Source organism: Anneissia japonica, unplaced genomic scaffold (assembly GCF_011630105.1).
Source record: "Anneissia japonica isolate Jap-2015-1 unplaced genomic scaffold, ASM1163010v1 scaffold288265_len830512_cov201, whole genome shotgun sequence".
Taxonomy (NCBI): domain Eukaryota; kingdom Metazoa; phylum Echinodermata; class Crinoidea; order Comatulida; family Comatulidae; genus Anneissia; species Anneissia japonica.
Window position 1 is genome coordinate 151,604 of NW_022752171.1, and position 25,986 is coordinate 177,589.

At 31.5% G+C, this 25,986-nt stretch overlaps 1 protein-coding gene across 10 annotated transcripts in view; it reads left to right on the forward strand.

The window, feature by feature from the left end:
- LOC117122145 (RNA-binding protein Musashi homolog 2-like) overlaps nt 1-25,986 on the forward strand; it is a 108,567-nt gene that overhangs the window by 63,962 nt on the left and 18,619 nt on the right. For 7 of the 10 annotated variants that reach the window (XM_033267642.1, XM_033267640.1, XM_033267639.1 and 4 more), the window contains exons 7-9: nt 4,815-4,863; nt 20,700-20,782; nt 22,939-23,041. In XM_033267642.1, the coding sequence (XP_033123533.1) occupies nt 4,815-4,863; nt 20,700-20,782; nt 22,939-23,041 (235 nt within the window). The remainder of the gene's footprint in view (nt 1-4,814; nt 4,864-20,699; nt 20,783-22,938; nt 23,042-25,986) is intronic. The other 3 variants (XM_033267643.1, XM_033267641.1, XM_033267638.1) reach the window with 1 other exon arrangement.

The following is a 25,986-nucleotide window of genomic DNA, read 5'->3' on the forward strand; positions in this document are numbered from 1 at the left end:
TTTGATAAATTGTCCTTTACCCTACAGTAACATGAGTTTAAAAGACACGATTACCTGACAGTTGTATTTACAATTTACAAGGTCACATCTTTTTAAATAAATGTGCTGATCTCCTCTCTCATATTTATTTTCATGAGCTCTCTTTTTTTTTACTTTACCACCCAGAAATTCCTACAGAAATCCTAACAACCTTAGTAATGGGATTTCATGTGTGTTAGAGCCTAACCTAGATAAAACTATGTGATTGCTTTCTTTACCAAGTTTAAAAGGTGTATAGTTTACATGACTTTTTAATTTGCATTTTATAAAGAATTAATTTACTGTAAAGAATGTCACTCGCCTACTGCTCTACCCCTGTCTCTTATACACATCTCCATGAAGCATGGTCTTTAATTATACTGCAGTGAATACCATGCTGTGATTTGTCTCCATGAAATTGTTCACACTCTTCTGCAAACAATGGTAAACAAAAAGGTGCTCGGCTGTAAACAAAGGTATAAATAATATGCTGCAATACCGAGTGTTTGAGCATATAGTTTCTAACGTGATTACTTATTGGGAATGTTGCCTTTAGTAAATATTTCAACCCACATAGACGTGTCACAAACTAATAAACAAATTTCTAATCTTATTTATAGTTAAAGCTCGTTTATAAAAAATTTCAAATTTGTTAAATTACTGTGGTGAGTAGATGCTGTATTTCTAATATTATCAATTAATTATATTTATAAATAAACTAGTAATCAATATCATGAGCATTAATGCTTATCTTGGGGGTCTGTTCTTTGTCTTATACCTCAATAAGCCTATGTTTTAATGCAGACTTGGAGATTGCTATTCATTCAGACAACAGGCTCTTCCATGCCCATATATAGACAACATGTTCTCTAGTGCCTAGCAAGTTATTTGGCAGCTGTAGGCCTATTCTACCGTAGGCCTAAGATAGAATAAGACTGGAATGTTGACATATATACATCTAAATTGGAATTACGCCACAGACATGCTACGGTTTTTGTTTTCTGGCAGTAGATTCCTTACAATTGACAGTTTCTTGTGATTCTAAAAAGAGCATTACTATACTATAAATTTCTTTACAGGCTGCCCGTGTAATAAATTTTAGTACACATTATTTTCCCGTAGTTTATGAAACAGAATGCATTACTAAATTATTACTAAGGACCGGAAATAGAATCCAAGGCGATATCATCAGCTTGTAGGCTTTACCATTAATAGTAAATGACAAGATAGTTAGGGATCTAGTTGTTGAAATGTCGCCACCATTATCAACATCCACCATAAAACTATGATAATTCAATTAATTCAGTTTTATGATTGTGAATACAATCTTAAAAAGAATATGTTGTAGTTAATTAATTCAATTAATTGGCAAATCCATGTGGACTATCCCATATGCCAAATGATTTTAAGAACATTTTAGTACATTATGATAAATTACAGATTTGGTTATGAAATTGCATACAATTTTTAATAAGTTTTCTCTTGCAATAATTTTGTTTTAACTTTTTTTGCACTAAATTAAATTAAGTAGTAGGCAGAGAAATGGAATGAAGATTTTTTTTGTAAGAATCCTTTCTAGAAAGCATTTTTTCCTAGTCCAGTAAAATCCATCCAATAATTCAAGAACAGGGGTTATACTACCAGGTTTGTTTATTATGATTGACATTTTGAAATGTATTAGTCTAATTATGTATTCAAAAGATATGTTGTTGCTAACCTAGATACATTAGAATTTTATGCTCGCAAATGAACACATTTTAGCGGGATTAGCACAATCTATTTGATAAATTGTCCTTTACCCTACAGTAACATGAGTTTAAAAGACACGATTACCTGACAGTTGTATTTACAATTTACAAGGTCACATCTTTTTAAATAAATGTGCTGATCTCCTCTCTCATATTTATTTTCATGAGCTCTCTTTTTTTTTACTTTACCACCCAGAAATTCCTACAGAAATCCTAACAACCTTAGTAATGGGATTTCATGTGTGTTAGAGCCTAACCTAGATAAAACTATGTGATTGCTTTCTTTACCAAGTTTAAAAGGTGTATAGTTTACATGACTTTTTAATTTGCATTTTATAAAGAATTAATTTACTGTAAAGAATGTCACTCGCCTACTGCTCTACCCCCTCAAAAATGTCAATGATGTTTGTATACCTTTTCTGATTTGTTCTGGTATATAAATATTTCATTGCTGGATACTTAGATATCAATTGATGAAGGATAACAAATTAATTAGTAATACATCAATTATCGGGGGTGTATTATGTTTCATTAATTACCATATTAAATTTATGAAATATGTGACCATTATTTTTTGCCATCATGAAAACAAAGAGGCTCAAAGATGAACAGAGATTTCTGACTAAAAAGTATGCAAACACCAAAATTAAAAAATAAAATAAAAGCCTTGTTAATCTTGAGTAAAAGTGCTTTAACCTGGAAGATGTTTCTCATGGGATATTTTATTAACTATCAAAGTAATGTATATTCAAATGACGTCTGATTATACCAGACCTTGTGTATCTTGTCAGTTACTTTTTTTCTGCCTTTCATTTGTTCCAGCTTATGGTATATTTGGCTCTGGGGAACTTACTCAATTCTGATTTTCAATTCTGATGATGATATTTACTATCAATATAAATTATAACTCTCGATGCTCATTTTTATAAAAATCTCAACTTCAACATTATGTAATTCGATCGCTATTTTCTATCCAAGTAGTCTATTTCATATGTATTTTTTTTAAATGGTGCAATTTTCCTGGCATCCTCTGTCTGTTACATGATTTTTTTTTTGTGGAAATTGTGTAATTTTCCTTGTTGGGTCTGGGGAAATATCCCCACCCTAACTCTTGTTTTTTGACAATCATATTCCAAAATTCTCTATCAAATTCAAGCCCATTACAGGCAGTGTTGGCGTATGATTTGTGAATGTAACTGTACGGTGTGAGCGTGAGCGAATAATCCAGACAGGCTGCAATTATGGACAACTAGCTTAAGCAGTAATTCCAGCATATTCTATAGAACAAGTTAGCTTTTGATAAGAGGATTGTGTTTATGTCTGATTTTATCAGCAATGTGGAGAGCTTATTATCCGACAAGTGGACCCATTATACCTAACACAAAGCATTTGCTTTTCAACAAAGAAGTGAAGTAAAAATAAGGATTTTAAATTAATTGTTCTGGTCATCTTTGTCTTACAAGTTTATGATTTGCTTCACATTCTTTATATGTATTACACTTGTAGTTGCTATTTTTAATGTACAGTAACATCGCCTAATTACATACTTGTATTGAGTTCAAATTTTCGTATGGTATTACATTGTTAAGGCTCCATGCTGTACAGGGCTAAGCCCTGCCATGAGTCAGATCGCATGGGAACTTTAAAACGCAAAATATGACTTTGATTTAACTGTTTTCTGCAAGAAAAATAATACTAGCCATGGCATGAGCTACCTAACAGATTAAACACTCCAAATGAAATAATTATAATTTGGTACATTTAATAAAAATTCAGAGAACACAATAGTAAAATTACTGTTTGCAAATAACAAAAAGTACATTATTTCAGTATGGGAAAAAATACAAGACTAAGGAATAACAAACTTTACGGATGCTACTGAATTGGTTAAAGGTGGAGAAGTTGAAAGAGGAAGCTTCATTTATTCATATGTGGGAACCAATTACAGTAAAACCGTGGGAAAGGGGAAGCAAAGAAGTAAATTTAGTCAAATATACCTATGTACCTTTGTATTAAACACTTAACTTCCCATTGAAACTATTGGCATGGATCGTTGAGCCTCCTTACTTACACAGAACCATGTTCATAAACAAGTGATGGACTGAAACGAACAAATATCAATCAATTGTAGATATTTTTTTTATCATCGAACAAATATTTGCATATATATTCTAGAACAACTGTGTTAGACTTGCATAAGGAAAGGTTTTTTGGTTTTTAAACAAGTTATTGTAATCGTGAAAGCTCCAATGAGAGCAGTATAATAGAGGCAGTAGAGTATATTGGCCTCAACAGCCGCCATACAAAAAATCATCAGAGCTTAAACAAGCTCAAGAAAAGATCTATTATAAATCAGCCAGAGCCCGCCCTCATCGGAGCTCAAAAAAAGATCTGCTGTATTAATCAATCGGCCGAGTGTATCTAGAGGTCCTCATCGGAGCTAAAAATTTGTGATGTTCTAAAGTGAGAGCGAGTGTGAGAGATAAAGGAGAAGATTTAAAGTGTTTAAAAAAAAGTTGGTTGTAGTAGTAGGCCTATGGTCATGCTGTTTCCTTAGGGCAATGTTTTTTAATTTCATTATAATGTTATAGTCTATTATCTAGAATACATCAACTCATATAAATATATTTTTTTCAGGAAATTAAACGTAGATAATATTATATAAATTTTATATAATACTTCTTGATCCTCTTTGGAAACAGATATGAAGAATACTATATATTTATATGGCCGAATAACAATATGAATTCTCTTTTTATTATTCTTTATTCAAGCTGCCTGCTGCCTTTTTTTTTTCAAACCAAATGGGAAATCCAGCCAAAATCCAAGCATTCTTAAAGCAACGTTAATTTTTTTTTTTTTGGTGACAACTTGGCCAATCCATAATTTTTGACTGTTGAGTAGCTGTCATATGAAAGGCAGAAATTTTGGGATGGGAAGGGGTTAAAGGCATCATCATTAATTTTTTATTTTATTTTTTAAAAATTAATTTTAATTTGTTTTTAAAGTTTATGGATTTTACCAGTTTAATTTGTTTTTGCCTTATAGGTAGAAGATGCTATGCTAATGATCGACAAAACAACTAACAGACATAGAGGTAAAGATTTCTATTTTTTTAAATGTATAATAGGAAGGTGTTGACATCATTGTTCCATGATTTTTCAATTTTGTTATGCTGGCCGTCATGCTCCACATATTAAATTCTTATTTGCATTTCATCTGTTGTTTCCCTTGAATATGGTATGAAAACTAAATGAATAGTACTGGTATGAAAACTAAAATGAATATGACGCTTTTAAAACTATCTGCATGCCTAGACTCATTGTGAGAATCTGTGACGAGACTTCTCTAATAATAGTGAATGTGTGACCTCTGAACTTAACACAAATATTGCTAAAAAAAAGAAATCACTAGTCATAATGTAATCACAAAGAGATACCAGCTTAATTTATTATTACTGTTATTAAATTATTATATTTATGTATAATTTTTTTTTTTTATTATCTCATTTGAATATGAATTTTAGTTGCAATAATAACACAATTTACCGATTAAAGGCCATTGTTGGAATGTAGTTATTTAGTTTGGTATATATTTAGATAAATACAATATGATCTACATTATATATTTAAGGTATACAGAACTAAACTGAGAATTATTGTCATTCAACAAGTTCTCGGGCCTCTAAATTTCTAAAATTCACCCAAATTTGAAAAAATATTAAAAGTCCTTTTTTGTAATCAGCAACTTCTGTGTTTGCCTCAGCTTTATGAAACATGGTCCTTCCAGGTATTGTTGATACTACTCTATAATGAAACATATTACTGTATAACTGTGCATAGTCCCTTCTTCCGTCTTCCATCTTCCCTTCACCCCAAAAAAAAAATGTCATTTCATGATAAAAATTAATGTAGTAACATTGCTTGTTATTGTTTATACTACTAAGCTCTGAACCAGGAAGTAATAATTGGGAAGATAGAAAAAACAAATGCCATTTAACCTCCACAAAAATGTAAACAGTCTGGTTTTCAATTCAAATCAATTTTACACCGTTTTATTGTTTAGTGTGTAGGTTACTCAACCAATTTATCCAATTATATGGAGTCAGTTTTGTATGGTATCAAAAACCATCTGATACGTGAACAATTGCGTGCACTGTTGGGCATAGACCAGTATTCAAGCTGTCATTAAAGAACACACCATTATAGTCAGTAACATATTATATCGTGCGTAACATTTGAGATGACACAAATGCCACGTTGCATGCAAACTCCAGGCTTCCCAGAGATATATTAACATTTTCTACTAGATATATTACCTTCCCGGAGAAAATTTCGAAAAAATATCTGACCTGTGATGTAAAAGGTAAACAGATACACTCATTGAATTACATCATCTTGCTTCATGTGATCAATCAGCAAAGTTCTGTAGTTACCAAACAACCTAATTTTGTTTTGTATATGCAACTTTATGTAGGGGGTGTTCTAATTAGGAATAATTGACAAACATATTTTATATGATATTTTAAGATAATTTATGTAAAGGATGGGAATTAGGTTCTACCCATTCTCAAGGTGTTATTTAATGGGTCATGGAAAAAGCATCCTAATTGCACCCTGGGTAATGCAAGTTCTACCACCACAACCACAAGATATACAAGGAATACTTGTACCACAATTGTTGTCATGCCTACACTAGACCAGAGCAGGTTCTTCATAGGTCCTGCCTTTATGGTCATATCTGCAAGTCGAGTTATTAAACATTCTGTGATAACAATTAATATCCGGGAGGGGGGAAGGGGGGAAAATAATGCAGATCTGGTTGTCTATACAGTGTTGTCTATACAGTGGTTAATGTAGCGGTTTGTATTATGTTTCCCATATGTGTTCTTCAGGTTACAGTTATAGTAATTGAATCTTAGTCCATAAGCTTAAAATAGATTTGGATTGAGTGCAACAACAATCCATATCCCACATCCTCCCAACCTAAATACATCACATTATGGGGTCTTAGGTTGTGAAAATTAGTCTGGGGAAATACACAATGAATTATGCATTTTATTTTTATTTTTAAAAATTTCATATCCATAGAATAACAAAATAAACATAATGATCATAAGTACTAACAAGAACAAGTGGATAAACACAATATGCTGCATCTACAGTACATGTTGCATTTTCCAAAATTTACTTAATAACATAAGTAGTAGCAATAAGTGGAAATTCCCACTATAAACAGAAGAAAATGTGACTCCCGAAACATTCAACATAAGATACAACAATTACACCTTAACAATATCATCTACTTAAACTAGTTAACAACTTAATATAAAGTAATAAGTAATATTAATTAAATTTTTTATACTGCACACATACCCACCCACACACATATATGCATACACACACACATATATCTGTCTCTTATACACATCTATACCTATGTACCTTTGTATTAAACACTTAACTTCCCATTGAAACTATTGGCATGGATCGTTGAGCCTCCTTACTTACACAGAACCATGTTCATAAACAAGTGATGGACTGAAACGAACAAATATCAATCAATTGTAGATATTTTTTTTATCATCGAACAAATATTTGCATATATATTCTAGAACAACTGTGTTAGACTTGCATAAGGAAAGGTTTTTTGGTTTTTAAACAAGTTATTGTAATCGTGAAAGCTCCAATGAGAGCAGTATAATAGAGGCAGTAGAGTATATTGGCCTCAACAGCCGCCATACAAAAAATCATCAGAGCTTAAACAAGCTCAAGAAAAGATCTATTATAAATCAGCCAGAGCCCGCCCTCATCGGAGCTCAAAAAAAGATCTGCTGTATTAATCAATCGGCCGAGTGTATCTAGAGGTCCTCATCGGAGCTAAAAATTTGTGATGTTCTAAAGTGAGAGCGAGTGTGAGAGATAAAGGAGAAGATTTAAAGTGTTTAAAAAAAAGTTGGTTGTAGTAGTAGGCCTATGGTCATGCTGTTTCCTTAGGGCAATGTTTTTTAATTTCATTATAATGTTATAGTCTATTATCTAGAATACATCAACTCATATAAATATATTTTTTTTCAGGAAATTAAACGTAGATAATATTGTATAAATTACACAGGTATATATTCCATACATTTACTATTAGAAAAACATTTTTTTATGACCTCTAAACTTCGACCTTTAATATATAGATGAGGGGGTATGGTGTAGTTGTTGTAACATCTGCCATTTGCAGCATATTTGAGTGCCATTAAATATTAGGTGATTAAGTCGCCTGAATAGCTTTGTCCAGGAAACAATTAGCTATCTTCTTTTGAAAGTAAATCTGTGTGTGATGTTTATTGTGTAGTTATGTATCAAGGAAGCTGTATTTTCTTTAGTTGTTTAATCTTTATTTTACTTTCGTACATAAAACTGTCTTATTTCCTCTTAGTGTGATTGTGATTCGGAGCAACGAGAAATTGGTTAAACATACATCTGTATGTTATGTAGTATAATTTTTCATGCGGAAGATAATGAACATTGGCTTTAGCAGCTTATAATAGAGATAAAATTAGGAACATAGAACCATTATTTTTCTAATTACATTATGTCGGACCTTGTAGTAGTGCTGTGATGTTATAAAGTTAATTCTTCAAAAAAAGTTTACTAGATAATGGATGAAGTATCTTGAGAAATAGCTGTAAAAGCCCTTTAATCATGTTATGTAATTAGACAATGTTTTGAAATTTCATCAGAACAATTTCATTAATACCAAGGATATGTGAAGATATTAGAGGGACTGTTATCAAGCAATAATGATGCTTGCATATTGACACTCTGCCCGCCAAACACGGAGATCTCTGTGTTTGGTAACGCAACGCTTGACCGCCAAACATGGAGATCTCCGTGTTTCAGGTATTTTAACGGAATCTGATAGATGGGGTAATTATTGACATGTACAAACAATTTGAACACTATATTCAATCTGGACCGTAAGTATTTCACTATTTGTTTGTTTACATAGCGTAGAGCGGTTATGATTTACTTTCACAAAATTGTGATTATTTCAGCTTCGTTATGCAAAATTGCGTATTTTACTGTTACGGGTCACAGATTGTGATTATAATAAAGTGTTTGGTACCACTGTAAAGCTGAAATGTTTGTAGTTCTTGTAGTATTTACTATTCGCAATTTAATCAAATACGCACTCTCAACGAGCTTCGGAAAAGTGTTAAAATTTGCTAAAAAGTGTGGCGGTGGCTGATGCTATTTTTCCAATCTTTGGTGGTCAGTGTTACAGAGACTGCATTTGGTACAACAGATATCCATTCATATAAAGGGGAATGTCATCTGATACTACAGATATAATATATATCCATATATTTAAAGGGCTTGCTATGTGATACTACAGGTATCCCGACATTTAAAGGGAATATCAAGCGACGTTTAAAGTAGCTCCAGATATTTAAAAGGAATATTATATTGAATACAATTACAGATTTAAAAGGTACAGTCACTACCAACTTGCTGTAATGTTTGGTTGTTAATTTTGAGTAGTTTTTAGGTAATTATGTGATAAATATATGATTTCAAGGATCATCTAAAAAAGGTGTGAAACATTCCACCTTACTTGTTTTTGTCTCAGTAAATGTTATTAAAACTGAATTTAGCAAGTAAAGTGACCAGCTATATTTAGTATACCACATCAAGTTTGATTTATTAGCAATAAATTGACATTCCATTTTTACTGAAACTCTCAATTATTTATTTATCCAATTATATAGTTTCTCTCTTGCTCTCATCCATGCCTGACTTCAGTCATTCACTCATTCATTTCTATGGCTCTTGTCTTGTCCTCTTTAATTATTCATCAATGTATTGACGATTTTTGGCTTTCATCTCTTGACAATCAGTGGTTCACAACTTCTTAAAATACCAAGTGGATGGTTGCACTACTAAAGTGAATAAATGTGATTATTATTGTTATAAATTATTATCTTATCAACTGTAATTGAACTGTACTGAACCCCTTTTAAATATTTGCCACACATAACATTTGTTTAATTTATTTCAACAATATTTTGATTATAAAAAAAAAGAGACTATTAATTATCGAAACCATATATAGATAATATTGTTATTATTGACCAATATTATAGATTATTAACTTAGTAATTAATAGTGACATATTCTATTGCAATCGTTTGTAAAACAAACTAATTATAATTTATCAGAAAATAATACTTGACATGGAATTATCATAGTACAAACAACAATGTAAGGATATAGTACAGTATAGCAAGATAGGAAATTTTAAAATTTGTTGAAGTCTAGATAATGTTTGTTTATGCAAACACAGAGTTGGTTAATGGCGAGGCTAGTCTATTATGTAAATAGACCAAAGACACTTGTGGTTAGCAAATGATCCCAGACTCAGGAAATAATAAAGCATTTTCACTTCTTCTTCAGTTTATCTTGTGAATCTACATCATTCTCAACTTCCTCCTTTGCATTGTTCGCTTTACAACGATAGGTTCCCTCAGTTTAAGGGTAAAAGGCGATTACACGTATAATTTGGCCTATTATAGATTTATATTGATCCGTTCTATAAACAAGTCTCAGGGGGTTTCAGATGAGAAGTTGTTCTAAAGAATATCCTAGCATAGGAACTAAACCTAAACTTGGGTTAGGTCACTTTGACAGTTAGTGGCAGCACTAGCAGGGGTCAGAGAGAATGGACTATTGTCTTCAAATGCCTTTTAAGTTCGGTGGCATATTAAATTTTCAAAGTTATTGTGATTGGCACTTAATATTTTGGTCTAAAAGCATAATTATAATAAGTATCCTAAACCACAGTATTTCCCCCTTGATCATCAGTTTCACCCTGGCTGGAGGTCCTTATGCAACTCCTTTGGTTTGACTCCTGGCAGAAGTGTTATACCCCATGTTTTTTAAGCCACCATTTTTAAGCTACGTTCACATCAAGCCGGGATCCAGTCTGGAGCCCAGACAAAAAATCTTGCTATGTTTCTTGAACGCTGTATTCACATCGCGCAAGGAACACGGTTGTTCGGGTTAAGTATGTATACGTTTGATTGGTTCGAACCAACCAAGCTTGTTGCTGATTGGTCCAAGAAAAAAAACGTATTATTTCAGGATACAAATGGCTATCAGATCCATCAGTCCGGGTCCGGAATCCGGATTAGAAATCATACGAATTTGATGTGAACGCTTCTTTTTTTTACCACTGAAAACACATTTTTCACGATTTTTTCTCCGGACTCCGGGATTGATGTGAACGTAGCTTTAAACTCTGTCTTTGTATGGAAAACTGGTAGGAACAGGTACCATTACAAATACAATACTTAAAATTTTCTTATTTTTATTCCATAATTAAAGTAAAGCAGTCTCGGATTTCATGTTCAAGTTAACAGAAAGAAGCTGCTATGATGGTTTGAATGATAATAGTTTATGTGTTTGATGTTTTAGAGGCAGTTGTAATCGAAGATTGAAGAGGCATTTTAAGTGTTATCTGTTCGCTTTGAATAGACGAGTTTCTTGTGACACGCTGCTCATGTAATAGCAAGAAAAAGCAATATGCATTCTGAAGATAAACGATATTGCATTGTTATATAGCTGATTTTAAATGTCGTATTCGTACGATCTTTACCGGAGTTGAATTGATGGGCAATTTTTGTCAGGAAAATATGCTTGAAGGTTCCAAATGGTGGATCATGTTTTAAAAATATTTTTAATGGTTTACATAGTAAAGCCCACACAAGGTCTTTCCAGAGAGACGACCCACTTATTTATCTAATATATGAATCAACTAAATATAAAATTATTATTGCCAAAAATGTTTAGTGGACCAAACTTCATATATTCAAAGTCTTATGTTAAGAACTCCTATTTTTTACTTAATCTTTTTATTTTTTAAACATTTAATTACGCTATGCTTATATATACTAAATAAATAAATTGCAACAATATGTACATATACATAGAATAGATTTGTGTACATTTTAATACTGAACATTTAAGAATTAAATTTCTAAAATATTGATTTAGGCTAGGGACATAGAACTTTCACCTCCTAGTTATCTATTTATGCTCCTAGAGGGAGGCAAACCTGTGCCTGTCCATTAATTACTATCATAAGATTCGAACCCAATCGCCTGCCCCAGCTACTTCCAAGGTTGTTGATTATATTTTATTGTTATTTTTATTATTAGGACTATTGTTATTATTTTTTTCATCATATTATTGATGGAAGACAGATTCTTTACAACAGCATGCATAATGATTAAACAACGTAATGATATACGTGTATTGATGAAAAAGCATAGATTGTACACAACACAGCAATATAATTGTAAAGGCAACACTGAAATATTATCATGGATATTATTACTCATCTTCTAGTACTAAAAGATACAATGTCATAAAAATATGTAAATTAGTATGCAACATTTAAAAAGTAATCAAAATGATAAATCACTTACAAATTAATAAATTAGTGATTTAATCATTTGTTTTTATTGTACTGTTAATGATGTAGTCCTGGTTTCGTAATGATCGAATTGAGAGATAGTCTTCAGAAATCATATTTTATATAACACTATTGAATGTTGTTGGTTGAATGTCACTTTTCCTTTCAAATAATGCTTACTACATGTCTATGAATATCTTCAAGACAGGAAATCTACATGGGTCGAGTAAATTATGATGCATGTAGGGAAGTCACCCTGTCGTTCTATGATTGTCAACCTTCGGATAAATTAAGATGGGTACCGTTTGACAACGATGATATCAGAAATACTGTGTGTAACACTTACGATAGATTTCACTATCAAAGGTAGATGGGATAGGATACAATTAACATAATTTGCTACCTGTATACATGAATGGACTGATATTCAGCTTAGTTTTAGATATTGCTTCTTATTCTTCCTCAATCTTTTAAATCTCTTTTGTACTTCCACGATGCTCTAGTTATACGAGAATTTAGGACGCTTAATGGATAGGTTTTATATTAATAGAAGAAGCAGTGTATCGTCAATAGTGACAGGTGGCAGATAGTAAATATTTTAGGTAAAAGATATAATTAGAATTTGCGAAAACATTGTTCACGTATGGAAATAACAGTTGTTTGTCTATAAACATAGGAATTGGCTTACTGAAACATGCTACATAATTTATGTCCTATGCAGTTAGTGTCAAAAATAGAAAATTTAACAATTCAGTTTCACAGATTGATATTCTACTTTTGATTATACAAATTTAGATGAACTTTAATTCTGTAATGTGGAAGTTTTTTTTAATTGCCTATACTCAATTTATTACTTTGGTTTAGATGGTTTTCTAAAATTAAAATTAAGAAAATGTAAGGCATTTCTCCTTTAAAGGTTTCCCATCTTCATCACAAAAGAGTTATCTCCAATTTCTTATTGATTTTTCTGTTGAGATGCACATAGTTAAATATATGGCAACATGTTATCATATTATACAAAATTCTGAATACAGAAAGAATCTTAAGTTCAGTTTCATAAATGCTAAGTCTTTCGTAGAACAGTATAATACCTTTAGAAGTTGCGGAGGGTGAATATAGTTGATGGCGTGGTTTTTTTTTCAGAGGTTGAAACATTGCACTGTGGGTTATAACTCGTTGGTGCACTTAATGTAATGGCTGTTGAATTGCAGCTGATTGCCTGGCCGGGAGCCATGTGAAAGAGTGGATGATTATATCCACAACGTTGGAGTAAGTGCTGTCTATGTTTTTAAGGATGTAGTGAAGATAATGAAAAACCACAGTACGATATCAAGATAATGAGTGCGAAGTGAAAGCAGCTTTGATTTGGATGTGCTCTGGATGGTATATGAATTAAAGCTGGTTTTTCATTAAACATGCATTACATGTCTTAAAAACAAAAGTGGTACATCGGAAACCTGCTAACAGTAGAATTAATGACATTAATATCTAATGGATAAAAGTACCCATTATTTCAATGAAGGATAAATTGGGCTGTACTGTGTATGTTGGTAATCTTTGGTTTCAACTTACTCGAATTCAGATAATGTCCACATTATATATTTTGAAATTTAGTTTTTAAGCTTATATTTTTTTTGTACAACAGTTTGTTGGATTAGCAGTTTTTTTTGTGCAGTAAGAACCATTGCAATGTCCCTCTTGTAGTGATCACAAATAATGTCATATATTTTTACCTATACCTTTTACTATTCCAGAATTTTAGTCTTCTGATAGTTAAGATTGTAAGATGCCAATTTTTTCTGAATATCTCCAAAAAAAAAATAGGTACCTCAACACCGCTTCAGCCTATTCTAAACAACAAAAGTAGTTGTGTTAGTCCACACATGTGCGCAATTCAGCCTACCGGTAGTTGCAAGTCAGAGGTTATTTCCTACCTTTACTCTGTTTTCATTTACACCAAGAGGAGAATTATTAGCCTATTAACAGCAGTATGATCATTTTTCACACTTTCACAAGACCACATCTTTGTTTATTATGAATAAGAATTAAGTTAGATATAATATCAAAAAATATTAATGAATATTATATCGTTCAGAACATAAATTAACCTATTTCTTGTAAAATGTGGACAGCATAATGAATGGGTTATGATCTGACAACCCCAAGAATTTCTATTATCAGCATTCATAGCAAAATAATGCATATGGCACCCAGCACAACTTAGGTAAATGTTGACAGAAAAGCGCATTTGCATACTCCGTGCTCTCAAGGTTTGTAACAATGTGAAATATATAGCCAGTGTTTGATGAACAACCGCAGCCATGTTTGTTATACGTGACTCCCTTTGGATTGCGCACCTGTGAATTAGCTTTTCTAAATCCATGCACATATAGGCCGGCACACTCCACTCCATTAAGTATAAAAACAAAATTTCACATGAGCTGAATGGTGATCAACTGATAAGAGCTTGTCTCAAATTCTCATAATTATAATCATCTTCTTCATTATAATATTAACAATCAGTTTTGTATTTAAAAAAATGAGAGATGATTTGGATTCCTCAGATTTGACATACATTCAAGGTGCCCATAGTTGCATACTAAATGCTATTTTTAGAAGTTTATTTTGGTTTCTGGCTGCATCTCTTTAAATTCTTTACCCAAAAATGGCTGACTCAGCCTTAGTTGCTATTTGTAAGGCACTTTCAAAACTTTACCTGAGAGCATTTGATTTTTATTGTAATTTAGTGATAAAAGGTGTTTTGAAAATTTGTAGATGATAAGTAGCAGTATTAAATAATATAGCAAAAGCATACTATGTCAATAAGATCTCTTATGAGCTTCACCCTGTAAGCAAATTTTTATTAGGTCTATTAATATTATAATATATATTTTTATTCCAAATTTTATGCTTATAGTTATTTTCAATACATTTGTTGAATTATAGTTATCCATATTTACATTAATTTTATACCAATATGCTAACACAGCAAAAGCACCACATTAAAGCACATTTGTACTACATACGATTTTTGACACATAATGTTATTTTCTGTACATTTTTTGAATAATAATAGTTGTCTATTACATTAATTGTATTCCAAATACCTACAGTATTACAGTATAGCACAAGGACACTACATTAAACACTTACTTTACTGTATATTGATTTTGCTTCATAGAGAATCCTGTCTAATAATTACAAAAATTGAACAGTGTTTACTGTAAGTTACATGTTCTAGAGTTTATTCGCACTGAAGGTTAAATTCAACGACTATATTCAGTCCGTCATTTCTTTTGAATAGGCCGTCAACTCAATATATTTACATTACTTAGAAGCTTCATCAGTTGGTCATCCCTTTCACCCAAGCCTTGTCAGATTTTAAATTAGATACGTCCCCATATGTTGCTAGCATTATGAATACAAGCTGGCATCTAGATTGGCTTGTTCTGCTGTTAATTGTCCTAGTAAAAAAAAATACATTTAATTGAATTGTGGAGTACAGAGTTTAATTTAGAGAAAGATGTGGGTGAAAGTTGAGTGTTATTATAGCACAGTGCTATTCTTTAGCGGATATATAGGTATAAACAGGAAATAATTGATATTAAATAGGAAAGGATTTGTATTGTCAGACATTACCCACACAGATGAAACAGTGTTTAGTACAATACCTTCTATTCGTTTTCTTCCGGTGTCTCATAACTCTGATGGGTATTTTTATATTTTTGGCTAACCCGGTAGTAAGAGATTTCTGTGCACGACCATAACTATATTATAACTATATTATTTTATACTATATTATATTATTATTATTATTATATATTATAAAAAATCTGTGAACATCAAAAAATTCAATAAAAATATTAAATATTGTTTCAAGGTTTCCATGGTGAAGTAACAATATATTTAATCCTTTTGGTCATTTAATATAATAATAATTTCTTAATATTATATGGATCTTAATATAATAATAAATAATAATAATTCTGGATTTATATAGCGCCTCACGTTGACACAACCTCGAGGCGCTTAACAACAACAGAGAAGAAGAAAAATTAATTATGGATCAAATAAGTAAAACAATTTTCAGATTTCAAACTACTATAATTCTTAAATTGGTTTAACTAGCAGATTTAAGAGTCCTAATTTCAAAGACCCTATTTTTTTCTCTACTAATTTTTCATTGGAATTAACTAAATTTATAAAGTTATTCATATTTGGATGTTTATTTTTCAGTTTTATGTATAACTCAGAATAGACGCTTCTAGTCCCATATTTTCATTATGATTTGTTCATGCACTTTTTAAAATGGTTGGCTTACTATCAAGAACATTAAAAATAGCTCCATTGACGTCAGTTTAGACTGACAGAAAGGCTACCACACCTCATAAGCTAATGAACTTTAACATACGCATTGTGAACATTGTTAAGACATTGTTTAAATTCTTTTAAAAGCTCCACTTATAAACGGCAAGATATATTTTTTTAAATTTTGTTTAGCATATTTCAAAAAGTTAAAAATTCAGGGGGCGAGGGAAGATTAGAATAAAAAATTAGGATATATCAGTAATCAGTAATCAATCTATACGAATCACTGTTTGTCAATGCTTTGCCAAAGTACTACATAGGCAAAGATTCTTAAGCAGACATTTACCTTAGATTGGTAGGCAAGTATCTCAATTATCAAGGTATACCTCTAGATACTCGCCCGTAATCCATCATGATAGGCCTGGCCTATGGGCCTAGGTAGGACCTTACCTTTAAAAAACTTAGCCAAAACAATGTTCAATATTATCTGATTTCTGTTTTGCCATCATCAATCTAATTAAATCATTATGAGTTCAATAGAAAAGAATAACAGAACTCTCCATTTGCAATAGAATCACGTATTGTACAATAGGATGAGTTGTAACCTTGGCGGGATTTCTCATTACTTAACAGGATAGCGAATGACCATCAGAACATAGCTTAACTAATTGATATTTGTACAAGTATTTAAAACCAGGACAATGACAACAACATTAATAGTAGCCAGTCAATGGTAGAAGGTCATAGATGAGAGTTCTTTGTTTAAAACTGAAGCATTTAATCTGGAGGTCATTGCGACTAGGTGGTTATTAATCTCCCAATAATGCTTTACTGACAACCGGAGGGGTAAAACTGCTTAACAAGGTACGTTAACAAGATATGACCCAGACTGCTATGAACTACCATTAATGAGATTCTCACCAACTGAGATACCTCCGGGGCCCCACTTACAGCCTGCTCATCATCAAAAAATCCCACAAAAGGGACATGATGTGGTGTTGTGTATCCATGGTGATATTTACTTTTACATTTTTTTTGCCCAAGGCCAGGCTTGAATTTGAAGACCCAATTAAAAATATCCACCTGTCTTCTCTTTATGTTATGTTAATTTAGCTGGCACCTGTCAATTATGCACAAAATGAAAATGGCAATTTTCCACTTAAAAATTTGTATTATTACAAATTGGTACTTGAAAGGATCAAAAACAATAAATTTCTCATTTGGATTTACTGAAAAAAAAGAATAGGATTACGTTACCGGTAGTTTTTATTTTCCTTTCAAAAAGATTGCCACATGCATGTCATGTACGACCTAGCAAGACACACTTTACTACTCGTTGCTTATTGTTTTTCACCATTGTTAAGGCATAATGTAACGTGCCCAGAAAGATCTGCAATTTCATAAAGTGCTATATAAATATTATTATTATGAAAGACTGCACAGAAGAGGATGGGAAAGGGGATGTAAAACATCTCCCCACAATCATCATTTTACAATAATGTTATTCTGTGGGTGTGCAGTAAACAGTTAAATGTCGTTATGATAATTACTAATTAATTTGATTAGCCTGGTGCTAATGAAGGCTAACGTAGAATATCTTAGTATAATAGGCATTAATTAGTAGAGTGGTTGTATGTGGGAGTGTTGTACAGAATTAATTCTCCGTGCTGCTCAGGTCTGCCGCTATCCTTAGCTATGGCCTAGAAAAGAATTTTATCTACATATATTTTTTCTTCATGGAGAAATAAACTTTATAAATTGACCCTCTTTACTCATCAATTAATGCAACTTGCTTCTAGTATTACATAATTAGAGTGAAGCATGTTTCGCCAAATGCTACTTGATTCTATTATAACCACATGCTAGGCAGGCTGAGCCGGCACAAATATGATTTTCTTGGTATGCCTGTAGCGGTTTGAAGGTAAAAGTTGTTTTGTCCGTGGCTCATTAGCTTCAGTCCCTTCTTAGTGGCATTCACGAATCGAAAGACGATTGAATGCTGGGATTGAGTTGCATAGTACACTGAACCTGCTGTTGTTGAAAATTGCTAGAAGCTCTCAATTCTACCATCCTTTTAACTTTAGCAGTCAATAATTTTTCAAGTAGCAAGACAAAATAATCACATACAGTAAAAGGCTTTAAAAATGTTATATTTTTCTTTTGCTCATTAAAATAACAAATTTGTACTTAAATCTTAAATATATTTTTATGACTTGAAATTAATATAAAACTAAAATCAATTTTTTTTATTTTCAATAAATAGATAGTATACATTTTTTTTTTCCCATTTCAATCATGAGTATTCATTTACGGTTTGGATTGAAGCATTAAAGAATGCCTTTTTTAAAGTGGATCAGTGTAAATATAGTTAGTTCAAGTGTTACATGAGAGCTAGTAACAATAATACTGCAGTTTAAATACTCCTTTCTCTAATCTCAATGAAATCAGACAGGAGATTTTTTAAATAGTAACTATAACATTCTTAAAAGTTTCACAATATTGTGATATTTTTTCGTTTTTGAATGCCTCTTTTCATTCAAGCCTTGCATGAAATTTTACAGAAATGTATTCATCCTCCTAAGTAGTATGTATCCTTATGTTTAAACCCGGCATAGGCCTAAATACTAATGCAACTATGTTTGTTGATAAATCCTATTTTCCCCATGGAAATCCTGGTGGAAAACTTGCTTCCAAGTGGAGTTGAATAGCTTAGTGGTTAAGATGCTTACCTTCCAATACCAGGGTCCTGGGTTCATTTCCTGTGACAGCTAAGCATTTTTTCTCACGGCTAAAACAGTTTTGCTCCCTAGGCCTCAATAACAGACTTGGTTTATAAAGCATTATTCCATCCTCTAAGCGGCAAGTGTACTTAATATTAGATGTAATTTGTAAAGGAAGTAAAAAAAAAATGATATCAAAATGTTCAAAGTTGGTTAAATAAATAAATATTTTAAAAATGAACTTTAACAAAAATATTAATATGAATAAAGAGTAAATTGCTGGTACCTCTTTAAAATATTATATTGACTCAATAAAATAATAATTCTTGAATTTAATAATTGATTACATATTACTTAAGCATGAATTAAACTAGGTTAGATAAATCTGATTTCCTAATGTGTAGTAAAGTTTTTCTACTCCAGTAAGCATAAGAGGTTTTTGGATGCTTAATTGAAAATAATTACACATTGGTGTTAGGTTTCAGCAGGTCTTACTTAAGCAACAATATAACAACTGATAGTCTTTCAGATAATGTATGATCAAATACGTTTGATAATGTGTAATATGGCTAAAGCTAGGCTGAAACAGTAGCCCCAGGATCTATGATTTTTTTTTGGCCAGGGAGGTGTCAGTTCCAGTCAAGAAACCCTTGGTCCATAGGGATGGGTTTTGGGTGTACCCTTATATAGATTGAGGCTTTGGAGCCATTTAAACCTCTTGTCTTATCGGTTAGGGAATTTGTGGGTGCTATCAGAGGGGAGCACCCCTTTCACTATGACTCCGGGATCCATCACTGATGAACTATTAGGTATTGATTTTTGTGTCTGACGGACACAAATCTGACTGTTCATACGGTCAGTCTTTTACATAGATTATCTCATTTATATGCAGTTCTTATTGACTGGTAATCCATGGCCCATCAGTTATAAATTTTATAATAACTAACACACAAGCTAAAAGACCACACCCTCAATATAATTTCATTACTGCATTAGTGTTTGTTGCTAAGCACGAACAGAACAACAAACATGGATAATGCATCTTCTTAACGTCATCCTTTATTTCATAAATAATCCAACATAATTCTTATTTAACCTGGAAATTCTTAGAACATGTTTTTTGTTTTCATGATTTGATTTTCCTCAAGATTTGAAGCTTTGGTGGACTTTGTTTACATGAGCTATGGCAATATGTCTGATGATAGCATGATGGAGAATATTAATAGTAGAAGTAACTGCATATTTTATATCAGACATGTTGTGTTTGATTAATGATATAAGGAGTAAATATTGTTTGTCAGATGTTTTGCTGTTCACACGATAAAAAAAATTTGTTTCGTCCTTATGTCTTCATTTTGTTTGATAAATTTATTTTATTTCTAGACTTTTAAATATACATTTTAATGATCTAAACCAAGTTATTTATTATGTCTTTCAGGTTTCGGTTTTGTAACGTTTGAGAAAGAAGAATCTGTAGAGAAGATCTGTGAACAACAATTTCATGAACTTAACAACAAAATGGTTAGCACGCCATCATTGATCTGGCCAGGCACTCACCCATTTATCCAAATATTCTTTCATAAACTAATTTTCGGCATTCCTTCGTCTATATGCTCTTTAATTCCTTCATTTAGCCACACATTTATCCATCTATCCATTCAAACATTTCAATTATTTTTCCATTTATCCAACTAATTAACTCATTCATCAATTTATCCAAATTCATATTCATTCATTTATCCACATGCTATTCAAAAATTTATCTAAATACTTACTCATTTACCCATTCATCCACATAATTTTTCATTCATTCATGTCATCTGAGCATCATTCATCGGTTCATTGAAATACATTCATTTATTTATTTTATACTCAATTAATTCACTCTTTTACAAATGCTCATTCATTCGTTACATTCATCCAAACACTAATCTTTTTAAACACTTAATGCTCACACTTATAAATTGATTGACCATTCTAAACATACATTCACATATACGTTCAGTAACTCATGGATTCACCCACATGGGCCATCCATCCTCAATCTTAAACGTAATCATCCATCCCCTAGTTTATTTATCCATTCATCCTTTCGCCTGCTATTCTCATTCTCTCATTCATCTAAATGCTCATTCATTAAAACATTAAATTCATTTACCAATTCAACCAACACTTACTGTATTCATTCATACAACTATTTATTCTATCATTAAGTCATTCCTCTACTGACTCATCCATTCCATCAGGGTTGATGAAGTCCAAGTTGTTGTATCCATTCCAATCCAATATCCTTTGGTGGTTCCATCTTTCAGAACATACCACTTTGGTGGACTCCAATATTAATATTGAATTCTCAGAAAAATTATATTATAATTACAGTATTTCTAGAGAATAATTCTTTTTTTACTCCAAAACAAGGTATACGAGAAATGTAGAAGAAAATTTAAATTAATATAATTAACTTGAATGTATATTAAGAAAGTTTATTTACACAAATATATGTGTAAATGTTTTTTTTATCTGGATAAGAAGATTTATGGTAAAAGCTAGAAAAATTATACCCATACACCTGTTAAAGACTTGTATTTCCTGGGGCGAATTCGAGTAGGATAGTTGATGTATCGATTCTGCTGTTATAATATAACACTAACCAAAATTCTCTGATCTGTCATTAATGTTAAGCCAATAAAACAAGTGGCAATGACAAATAGTTAGTGAGGAAACGTTGCATCATATAGCGCACAGTACATATTCATGGTGTCGGTTGCCGATGGCTAGAGGTACCGAGAGTATGCCGAGGTGGCCTCCTTTTACGTGCCTTTACCATTTAAATGTCACTCAGCAAGTATAAAGCGAACAACTCAGCCTAGATTTATTGGCCTCCGTCGGCCGATTAAAAACCATGTGTTATACTGATTTTCCCACTCTTGTCTTGATTGAAGATGGAATCAAGAAATTAGGCCAAGCTTTATGAAAATGATTATAATATTCATCTGGATAAGAGTATTTATCATACTATCGGTGCCGGTTTCAATTATCTCGTTGATGAAATGGTACCTTTAATACAAACAAAAACGATAGAATTTATGGCAACGCTGCAGGGAATTTGGACACATTGCCTCAGTTGTTCCTTGTGAAATATCGCTGAGTGGATATATGATTAAAGGTGCTGTTGTTAGATAGTGTAAAGTTAGAATCTTGTAACTCCCTCTAGATGCTTGTTGGTTTTATTAGGGTGAGAACCAGACCTACATTCAAAAGCCTTCTGCTGAAAAAATGTCATGAAATACATCTCCATTGTGGATAATATTTTGAACTCTGAAATATAAATTAGATATTATATGAAATGATTCACCTGTCATTATTTCACCATTAAATATTTTCATCAAAGTTGTCAAGATGGTATGGGACTTGAACCATTTCGTATAAAATATTCATTGTTCATTACATTATTATAATATAAAAAGAACGATGGATGTCGTAGTCTTTCCTTCACACGCTACAAATATCAAAAATTTAATGTGAAATTTTCTCCTATTACAGTAGGCCTTCATTTTCTTGTATCGTGGATCATACTTGTATATCTTTAGATCTGTAGTAACAATTGAAATATTCTTAAGAAGAAGAGCTAATCATAGTTTTTTTTTAATTTTTTTAATTTTTTTTTTGTTCAATAGGTTGAGACGAAGAAGGCCCAGCCGAAAGAGGTTATGCTCCCTCAACAAATGGCAAGGGGAAGAGCAATGCTGAGAGGTGTGTATGGGCCTATGCCTTACCATGGTAAGTGATAGGCAGGGCCTAGAGAGCAAAGCCAAAAAGAACATATTTAATATCAAAAATTTTGGAAATTTCTGCAGATGGAAGAAAAAAACAGTATAGGAAAAATCAAAATTTTTAGTTATCTTCAGCAAATAGAATTTTATTCACATTCAAATTGTTACTTATAAAATATATTAACATTTATTTGGAATGAAGATGAATAGTGCATGTGAAAAAAATTTAAGATTGAATTGTGTTTTTTTACTCAAAATGATTTTTGTTGCACTAACTTGAAAGTGAAATTGCTAACATGAATGTTGGGCAAACATTGTAAGTGTTCGTTTTGGTTCTCTAGCTCCCGTCTATGCTTTCATTGGATGGTTTTATCATGTTACACTGCTTATTGCAAAAATATATTCATCACCAAATATTTAACAAAGGTTTTCTACTATGTTACAAATTTGTATTGGAATCTTAATGATAATTATATATTATATACGAGATTCTTTCAAAATATGATCAATGTTGCTTCAAAGGTATATTTTTGAAACTAACACAAAGAAAATGTTTAATCTTATTAATTTCAGGGTATAAAGTGAACTGTATTGCCACTGTTTATAAAAATACCCATTCATGAATATTAATGTATAATACATGTGTTTATAAACACACACAATATTATATATTTTCCTGGTGTTTATATTAATGTAAGCTACTCAAATTTGATTTCAATATTTTTGTACATATTCCATCCGGTTGAAGTTATTCAATGCACACAGAGCAAGACAATAATAAATATAATACAAAATCTTGTAAGTGAAAGTAAAAATATCAAATTAGTTAAGTTCTCAAAATTATTAAATATAATAAATACATTTCAAGAGGTATTTTATCAAAGTAAGCCAAAGCAACATAGGCCTTTAACAATCATTATTAACTAAATTATAATTGAACAATATATGCCTATTACTGTACCAATGCTGAGTACATATGTTTACATATATGTTTTTACTATATAATCAATATGAATAAGCATACCAATGAATGCATATACATACATATATTTATTATCATTTTATATGTGTGCTCTATTTCCAGGAAGACAATACATTAAATAATAGAATTCAGATACAATACTATAGAAGCTGAATCTTTGTATTAAACAGATGAGTTTAGCTCTTGTACCAAACTAATACATGTATGCACATAAACACACACATAATTAATTCACATAAACACATACAAACGCACAAACACACAACCTTAGTGTTCGTGTCACATAATAACCAATACACTTACAACAGTCCTTCAAACATAAAGTTTATGTTTGTATTCATAATCACACATAAAACTCTGTACATGCGCAAGAATGCATTTAAATTTGATTTACATTTCGCCGATCCAATAACTGGCATACAACTTTTTATCCTTACAATTTATTTTTATTTTTTTACTTTGCTGCATGTTTTCAGAAAGAAAAATAATTTTTCAAAAAAAAAAATATAAAACTTCAATCCATGTGGCGAGAATTGCGAGGCCAAGGTATCTGTTCCAGTATGCAATTTAAACCATCATTGAAATCAAATTTTTCGAAATGATAAAATACATCATGCATCAACATTGCTTCATCATCATCATTTATATAATGTCTAGCCTTTACATATAATATTTGTGCAAATATCAAAATAAATATTTAACCCAGAATATAAAATACCTTAGTCCTAATTTTTCAAAATATTTTACGAGCTCAATATCCATTTCCCTGTGAACATATTAACCTATAAAATTTATTTTACAAAGTCATTCTAATATTCAAATTTATGCTTCCAATTTTTACTTTTACTACTTGCTTTGCTGTTTTGTTCGATAACAAATTTATTAAAAAAATTTTCTCCAAGTTTTTAATTACCAGGATGAAAATTCTTGAATGGTTGTAGGAATTTAGTTTTTATTTTCACATGTCTCTTTCAGTGCCTTTAGCCAGTTTGTAGTGTAGTGATAATTCATGCTTTATCTGTCTTACTATTTACTATAAATAGTGGTGTAGTGCACCCTTCTCCCCAATTGAATCACCCTACCCTTGATGTAGAATTTATAGTCTAGTTAGTGTTTATTGCTTAGTGGATGAGGTTTGAGCTTAGAATACTAATGATTTTTGTCTTTATTCTTGGATCCTATCACAGTTTTTTGCACCAATAATTTAGGCCTACTAAAACGTAATAGGCTTGCTCATTTGTTGTATTATATTTATCAAGAGTAGGTCCAAGATCTTAAAAGACTTGTGTGAGGGAGATATTTGGGGCACACAGGGGAGCAAGTGCCTCCGATCTTCTAGTACAGCACTGGTATTTTAAAGCTGGTTGGAAGGACTAAGTTAGTTATATAAGTTTTAGTAGTTGTTTATACTTTGTAGTTTAGTTTTTTATCAGAATCAGTAATCTTTATTTATAATGAAATAATGAGATTAATATAGAAAAGAAATTATTTGTAGATTCGAAATGAGTGGGAAACAAAATATTGAAATGCGACTAATATTGATATTTCATATATAAACATTCATTTATTAAAAAGAAGAGCTTTTGTCTAGGTTTCCAATTGATTTTTTATGGACGTGTTGTAATTGAAGAAGAAAAAGAGTTATCTTTAGCATCTTAATAGTAAGGGGTTTAGGAGAAAATATGTCAACCATGATGCAATGGTCTGAAATGTAAGAGGCATTTGTAATATAAGACTAAGCTAAGATTCGTCTAGTTAAGATGGATTTCATATCTCATCCAATTAATGATAGAAATTTAGAAGAGGCTTAGCATATTGTAGTGGATTAGGTCAGTGTAGATAGTTTAGAAGAGTCGGGTAGACTGATGTCCCCTGTATGTATAGACTGTGCTAGTAATAGACGTCATACGCCCTCCGCACAAGAGAATTCAGCTTAGCCAATAGCCTCGCATGCACACAAATTAGTTGAG